Below are 8830 nucleotides of genomic sequence, written 5' to 3' on the forward strand. Positions count from 1 at the left end.
CTAAAGGGGGATAACAACACACAAAAGGGGTCTGAAAAGGGGAAAGATGAAGGGCAAAGAAGGTACCTGATATACAGGCATGGTGGAAAAGTCAAAGAAGTCTCAGAGTTTCCCAGGGCATGGCAGAAAAGTCAGAGAAATGTTAAAAAGAGAAACAGTGACATGAAACAGACCATGTCCAGGAAGGAAATACATTTCACCATCAGTCCTCTGGGATCAAGATTGGTCATTACATTCATCTGAATTCTGATGTCTTTTAATGCTATTTTCCTTTGTATTATTGTGGTCATTCTGTATATTCATCCCTTATGTCTACTTTCTTTGCTCTGACTAAGTTCATTTATTCAAAAAGCATTTTCTAGGTGCCTGCTACAAGCCAGGGAGCATGGGAGATACAGTCTTCCTTAACATCTCTGAATTCCTTATATTCATTTTTGATTCAATAGTATTCCATTACATTCAAATAGCACTATTCCTTCATCCATCCCTCCTATGTTGGTTACCTCCTCTTTATCTTTTTAATATCACAAAAATATTGCTATGAATATTTCCCTAATTCAGAGAACTGTTATAAAATTTCAGTGAATATGTATATTTCTATAGCACAGTGTCTGGAACATTATATGTGTTTGTTTCATTATTTATTCTTAGGAAAATTAGTCAATTCAACAAAAGGGACAGGTTTGAAGGCATAAGTACCTACTTGGTTGTTTTTGTTTTAATGTATATATGCACATGTATGCTTCTAAAAATCACTTTTATCAAAACACTTTGCCAACCTTAAAGCACTATATAAATATTTGATTTTATATCTTTATTATTGCCATTCTTTCTAGGAATCTCCTTATTCATTAATTCATTTTATCCCCAAGCAAGGTAGATAGGGCAAATATCATTTTCCTGATTATACAAGGAAATGAAACCCAAAGTCATATGTTGGTCGCTTTGATAAACCAGAATTTGGATTTGGTTGAAGTAGAAGCATCGTGTAAAAGAGTAATTTGGCGTAAAACTAGAGTTTGAATCTCAGATCTTCTAGTTAATATCTTATATGACCCTGGACAAGTCATTTCATCTCTATGGGCCTCGGTTTTCTCAGCTGTAAAATGAGTTTGGACTTATTATCAATCAAGGAACCATCCACCTCTATATTCTAGAATCTAATAGTACATTCTAAAGGACTGATACACGGACTTTATTTCAAATCGCCTATGACTATGAGTTTGCCAAATGACAATAGGACCTTGATAAAGCCACAAGGCATGTTACACAAACTCTTTCTTTTAAATATTTGGGTTTTTTTTAAGTTTTGATTTCCAAGTTCTAACCCTCCTCTCCCCACTCCCTGAGATAATAAGCAAGCAGATACAGGATATACATGTGTAATCATGTGAAACATTTCCATAGTATTCATTCCATACAAGAAGACATGAATAAAAGAAAAGGGATGAAAGAAAGTGAAAACTAGCATGGTTCAGTCTGTATTCAAACAGTATCAGTTTTTTCTCTGGAGGCAGATAGTATGCTTCAGCATTAGTACTTTGGGATTTTCTTGTATCATTGTATGGCTGAGAACAGCTAAGTCATTCACAGTTCTTCATTGAACAATATTGCTGTTTTTGTGTACAATGTTCTCCTCATTCTGTTCACTTCACTTGGCATCAGTTCATGTAAGTCTTTCCAGGTTTTTCTGAAATTATCCTGCTTGTCCTTTCTTATAGCATAATAACATTCCATTACAATCACATACCACAGCTTGTTTAGTCATTCCCCAATTGATTGGCGTCCCTTTGATTTCTAATTTTTAGCCACCACAGAAAGAGCTGACAACCTCTTTTCAGACCTTCTCCCAGTATCTGGCTGGCTCGCCACTTTTTCTCAGAAAAGTTAGTTTCACACAAAGCAGAAATATATCTGATTGTGTAACAACAGCTCCAGAAATTGTTTTCCAGCAACTAGTCCTTTTTCATTTGGTGCTTCATGATCCACTGACCTTTGATATTAAATAAACCAAGCTAAGCCATTCATATCATCAGTTGATTTCAACCAAAAGGCAAGATAGCCACCCCATGTCACTGAGCCAACTGAAACTAAATAATAATCTATTATTATGCTAAAAGTGATACAGGATGAAGGGCCCGCTACAGAAAGCCAGTAGGTTTAGATCGAGTTTCAGGCAGTCTCCAAATCAACTCTGATTGGAATCATTTTCTCAGTCTCCATGGGTAAATACCATACCGATAAACATATTGTCTATGATCAGTACCTCTATTTTCTTGCCAGTTATGAATAGTAACAGCTGACATCTGTTTATATTTAACAATTACTGTCACAATCTGGGTCCAAGGGGCTAGGCATCATCTCTTACAGAGCCAGGTGGATATGGTCCAGATTGAGTTCTAGGGAAGCATGATTACATAAAAAGAAGGATAAGTTCTTTTTCTCTCACTCTTTAGCTCTTTATATCTTTATCCTAGGGCTTTAGGGGAGAAAATAACTTAAAGTTTAAGTTTGGCTCATGTCTAGGTTTTGCTCAAAGTGGGAGGAGGAAAGTATAGCATGTACTCACTATGCATTCTGGATCAGGTATAGGACAGCTATTTATTTCCTTCACACAAATGTAATGCTAAATACAAAGATTTTTTTTTTTGCTTTTTGGTGAGGCAATCAAGGTTAAGTGACTTGCCCAGGGTCACACAGTTAGTAAGTGTCATGAGTCTAAATATAAACATTCTTAAGCAAGAATTAGCAGAAACTTCAATAAAAGATTCAGTAACTTATAAATATCATTATACTCTCCTGCAAGTTTGATATTTGGATAGCAAAATATGAAGCATTTTATAGAACTTATGAATAAGTATTTTCATTTCTTCTCAGTTCTGTAGTCTCTTCCCCATCTCTTTTGCAGAAGATGTACCTTGCAAGCCATCCAAACCATGGCTTGGGCTCATTCTCCTGTCTGTGGTTGTCTTCTCTTCCAAGAAGCGCTGCAGCAGATATTGTGCCTATGGTATCGTATTTTATAATGCAGACAGCATTGCCTGACAGTCCCAAGAGATCTGACCTCTGGAAGTCAAAAAGCCACCTCTAATGCTAGAGAGGTCTATCTCAAGATCACTGCTCAAACACTTATGCTCATTGAAAGAACACAAAGCAGAAGAGGTAATCAGGGCTCTGGGATCCCATCTTAGACTTGCTAAACCAACCTGTGCTTTAGCTATCCTGTGCTCATAGTGTACTTTTTTTCTGCTAGGGTAAGGGAAAGGCCAAGTTATCCCTCTCCAACCCTTCTTGTGAAGCCTAGAGAGAGAGAACTATTTGTTCCAGGGACAGTAAGGAAAGAGCAAGCTAAAAGATGTCTCTCATTATTAAATTAATGTAGCCGCCCCCCCCCACCCTGCCACCATCATGTGGCTAAGGAACCAATGGGAAAATAGCTCCATTATCCCAAAGCACTCAAATCCTACAGTGCTGAGCCAGCACATGTAGTCATCCAGAAACAGGCAAGGCAGAACCAGGAGGTAGCTGCACATCCCCCTGTATATGCCATGTGGCTATACTTGTAACACTTCAAGGTTTACAAAGTGATCAAAGGTATTTTCTCATTCAATCCTCAGATCATCCCTTTCCAGTAGGCACAGCAGACATTATCATACATGAGTTTTAGATGAGGAAACCAACATTAAGATAGATTGAGTGACTTGTCTGTGGTCATACAACTGGAGAGAGTCATAAATGGAATTTGAACCTAAGTCAGTCCTGACACTAAGTCTAGTATTTTCCATTCTGCCATGATGTTTTTCACAAGCAATGAAAGTACAGGATCATATCGACTGAGACCTATGCAAGTGTTTCATCTCTCCTATTAAATTATACATTCCTTCTGGGAGGCAAAATGTCTTTTAAATCTTTATGACTAAACTAACATCACCACCCCTATTGCCTAGCATTATGCAATAGAAGATACTACTTTATGTGTTTAATGTAGAGAATAATTTACATTTCAAATTTATTTTGCTATGATAAATACATTCAGCATCAGATTGGCTCTACTATATGAGCTGGGGCATGAAAGAAAGAGGCTTGACATTCATTAAAAGTGGACTTCATTGAACATGGTGAATGTGCTTCTGAAAAGTTGCATGTAAATCAAATTTTTATAAAACCATTATTTTTTTCTATAACATCAGAAAACACGTTATACTTCAATGCTTCAAATGATCTCAGACCTCTGTTGTAAACCTAACCTGGGTTCAAATCTCATTTCTGACAGCTTAAAAAAAAAAAAAAAGATGACAGCAAAAAAAAAAAAAAGTAACCAAACTGCAGCTTGGGGAGGCAATGTAATATAGGAGCAATGTACTGACAAATAGAAGAAAGAAGGAAATTCAAAAGGAGCCATAGACTAGTAGGGCAGTATAGCACACTATCCTAAATTTGAGATAAGCCAAACTAATAACAACAATAAAAGACTAACATTATTATAGCATTCACTATGTGTCCAACACTATGCTAAACACTTTATAAATATGATTTCATATGAGCTTCATAACAATCCAGGGAGGTAATAGGCACTATTACTATCCCTATTTCACAATTGAAGAAACTGAGGTTAAGTGACTTGCCCAAAATCACAAAGTTAGTAAATGTTTAAGGCCACATTTGACCTCAAGTCTTGCTGACTCCAGGATCAGCACTCTATCCACTGAACCATCTGGCTATATGTAGTGGAGATTTATGGTTTCATAAACAGTCCTTTTTCTATGTTTATTTGGATAAGGAAATGTTTGTGTGGGTGTTGATTTTTGTCGATTTTATGATAAAAATATTTCCCCCATTAGAATGAAATCTCCTAGAGAATAGGAACTGTCTTTTTTGTTGTTGTTTGTACTTATACTCCCAGGACTCACACATTCCTGGGACATAGGAAATATTTATTAAGTGCTTTATCTACCTATCTGCCTATCTATCTATCTATCTATCCATTCATCTATCTATACTTCTATCTATTTAGTCTAAAAAAAAAGAAGTACACTGGCTCTGGAGTCAGAGGTCCTGAGTTCAATGTCCACATCTGACACTCTTATATGTCCTGAGGCATCACTTGGCCTCCCTGGACCTCAGTTTCCTACTTAAAATGAAAGCTGGACCAGATACCTTCTGATGTCTTCTAGTTCTAAATCTTCTTCTTAGCAAGCATCCTATGATATGATAATGTGAAGACAAGAGATTAAGACCCCTCTATGTCTTAACAGTTTTATCAGCTACTGATGCAAAAAATTATATATATATATATATATACATATATATATTTACTTTTTAAGCCCCTCCTCTCCAAATAGGGATTTCAGGGTATAATCAACACCCACTCCTTCCCAGTCACTAGTTATCAGTATCTCTAAGCAGTGAACAATGACGTGCTTGGCTGAATGAATCCCTTTGATTAAACTGAGACAATTTACTCAATAAAGAGGGAAAGAGATCAGCATTTAAGGAGTACTTATAAGCACAAGGGACTTTCAGCTAGATTTTAGCTCAGTGGAAACATTTGAATCCATCAGAAATGGGTTCTATCAATTGAATATAACACAGTCCCTGTTCAAATGTGGGTTTCCAGAAAGTTTCCGCAGGTTTGAAAGTTGTTGTGGCTCCATACTCAATCAAAACCATAGTTCACAAGCTCCAACTCTTGTGTTTACATTGTGAACCAGAAAAGATAAATTGACTCAGAGGAAACTACTGTTAACCAAATTAAGAGATGACAAAATATCCCCTCACACCCTGAGGGATACCAGCAATGAACAGAGGGAGTGAAGAAATACAAAGAACACATATGATCGAGGAACGTGAATGGAGAGACACATATTTAAAGAAACCTGTGTGGTCAAAGAGTACACACAAATAGAGAAACAAGGAAACAAATACGGCCTGGGCACATGGATGGAGGGTACTCACATAGTGTATTTTGGCCAGAGTACCCATGCTACTGAGGCAGCTCAGCACTTCAATACTGTTGTTGTTCAGCCATTTTTAAGTCGTGTCCAACTCTCCGTGACCACATTTGGGATTTTCTTGACAGAAATACTGGAATGGTTCGCCATTTTCTTCTCCAACTCATTTTGCAGATGAGGAAACCGAGGCAAATAGGATTAAGTAATTTGGCCAGGGTCACACAGCTAGTAAGTGTCCTCTAATGCTACAGAGCTGTTACTATCCTCTGGTGATGCAATTGTGCTGCACTGCTGCTCTTTGTGAGGCACCATTGCATTGCAGCTTCACTCACTACTGAGCACTGAATGCCATCAAGTCTTGTAGGCATTAAGTCTCTCTGTTCACAGTATATCCCTGGTCTCCACTCCACATTGTGCAGTCTCTTTCTAGCTGACTACTGGGGTCACAGGGCTGCTCTCTGCTGCCATCATCTGGTCATCAGCTCTTCTACCTCAAGGTTACCTATACTATTCTCTGAACTAGAGTGCCTCAGAAAGCTAAAATCCTTTTAACCCTCATATCCTAAGGATATGATAATCTCACTGAGCCCAAAAGGCAGTAAAAAAAAAAAAAGCAGAAACCTTCAGCCTAGGAATAAGGGTTTTTGTTTTTCCTTTTCTCTGATATCTCCAGCTGCCACCCAAAATTCTTGACCCCCATAAACTATTTGATTTGTTATTTGAAAATTCCTTTTAACTCCAGTCAAATTCTCAGTCAGCATCACCTGTAGCCATTTTTACACAACACCCCAACAGAGGATCCATGTGGGGATGGAGTAATGAGTTTCCATAAGTCTCCCTTCCCCTAAAAGCTCCTTGTTGCCCTGCAAATAAACCCAGGTTCAAGAAAAAAAGTAGGTCTAATGACTCCTTAGTTCCTTTATTATAAATTCCTGCTGTTATTGTACCTACCTACCAACAGCAAAATCGATGGTCTTTGTCTAGCCTCACTGACAACAACAGACTCCACCAATGTCCTTTCATGAGTCTATGATACAGTAAGTTTAAAGACACAGACACACAGCATTCCCGCAAATAGGATGGCATTCGATTGTCTCTCTTTGGCTCAGTTGGCTTACCCTGATATGAAGTCAAATACAATCCCAGCTCCAGGTTAAGAAAGGAGAGAATAAGAAAGAATGCAAAAGAGGGGGACAGAAGGAGCAGCTAGGTAGCTCAGTGGATACAGTGCAGGGATTGGAGTCAGGAAGATCTGAGTTCAAATCTAGCCTCAGATAATTACTGTATGTGTGACTCTGAGCAAGTCACTTAACCCTAGGTTGCCTTAGTTTACTCATCTATGAAATAATAGCACCTTACCCTCCAGGATTGTTGTGAGGATCAAATGAGATGATGTTTGTAAAGTGCTTAGTATGGCAACTGAGCAGCTAGGTGGCACAGTGGATAGAGTGCCAGGACTGGAGTCAGGAAGAACTTAATCCTATTCCAGCCTCATATACCTACTAGCTGTGTGACCCTAGACAAGTCACTTAACCCTGTTTGCCTCAATTTCCTCATCTGTAAAATTAGCTGGAAAAGGAAATGGCAAACCACTATAGTATTTCTGCCAAGAAAAGCCCAAATGGGATCACAAAGAGTCAGACATGACTGAAATAACTGAACAACAAACAATGCTTTATTAATCACAAATAAGAAAGAACAATGGATTTGGGGAGAGAAGATCTGGTTTTCATTCCTCCTCTACTTATTACTTTTATGACCTTGGACAAGACTTTTGGAATATGGTTTCCTCATCTAAAAAATGGACTAGATGATGGATATGGACTGGATGGACTAAGGCCCCTTCTAGCTCTTAATCCTAGGTAGTGCTTTAAGGCTAGAAAGCACTTCTTTATAACACACCTCTGTGAGGAAGACAATGGTGCAAATATTATTATCATCATTTCACAGATGGGACCAAGACCCAAAAATATTAAAGTGGCTTGACCAGGGACATCCAAATAGTATCTGAGCCAGGATTCCAACCTAAGTCTGACTGCAAACACCATACTTTATCATTACACTTTATGACCTTAATGAACAAGTGTGCTCATGAGTGAATAATATCGTGTTTCTAATTATTTCACAATATCATAGAATTTCAGAGTTGGGAGAGACCCCAGTGGACATCTAGTCCAACGCATTCCCAAGCAAGAATCTCCACCACTTGCAGAAGTAGTTAATTCATCTTTTGGACAACTCTAATTGTTAGGAAGTTTTACAAGATAAAGTTTCTTCTTTACAACTTCTAGTCAGTAGTCCTCATCCTCACCCAGACCAAACACACCAGATCTAATCCCTCTTCTGTATGGTGGACCTTCAAATACTATTATCTTTTAAGTGATGATATCACCCCAAACCAAAGTTATTGCCTGAATGATAGGTTTTATTCACAGAGCTTGTCAAATCCCTCATTTCCTCTCTTTTGTTTTCCCTCGCAGGTATCAAAACTTTTAAAGGTCAGTACTTTCACAGCCGGGAGTACAAACATCCCGATCTGTTCAAGGATAAGAGAGTCCTTGTGATTGGTATGGGGAACTCTGGTACAGACATTGCTGTGGAGGCCAGTCACGTGGCTAAAAAGGTATGGACCTTCAGGTTACTAATTGTAATATAAAATGTGCTGATATGCTAAATGGCCTTTTAAAAATGTAGCCTCCCTTCATTATTTGTAAATTTCATTGTAAATTCTGAATTTGTTATTTCTCTAGACAGGAAGGAAGGAAAGTAGGAAGGAATGGAGGAATGGAGGAAGGAAGGAAGAAAGAAAGAAAGAAAGAAAGAAAGAAAGAAAGAAAGAAAGAAAGAAAGAAAGAAAGAAAGAAAGAAAGAAAGAAAGA

The 8830-nt window shown here is 38.0% G+C and overlaps 1 protein-coding gene across 1 annotated transcript in view; it reads left to right on the forward strand.

Annotated features, from left to right (window-relative positions):
* The first annotated feature begins 2129 nt into the window (after positions 1 to 2129).
* The window catches only part of LOC114047528 (dimethylaniline monooxygenase [N-oxide-forming] 1-like), a 9329-nt gene continuing 2628 nt past the window's right edge, over positions 2130 to 8830 (forward strand). The window contains exons 1-3 of the mRNA XM_027868363.1: positions 2130 to 2154; positions 2909 to 3010; positions 8432 to 8574. Coding sequence (XP_027724164.1) covers positions 2130 to 2154; positions 2909 to 3010; positions 8432 to 8574 — 270 coding nt within the window. The remainder of the gene's footprint in view (positions 2155 to 2908; positions 3011 to 8431; positions 8575 to 8830) is intronic.

This window comes from Vombatus ursinus, unplaced genomic scaffold, assembly GCF_900497805.2.
Source record: "Vombatus ursinus unplaced genomic scaffold, bare-nosed wombat genome assembly UNPS02014789.1, whole genome shotgun sequence".
NCBI classification, from domain to species: Eukaryota; Metazoa; Chordata; class Mammalia; order Diprotodontia; family Vombatidae; genus Vombatus; species Vombatus ursinus.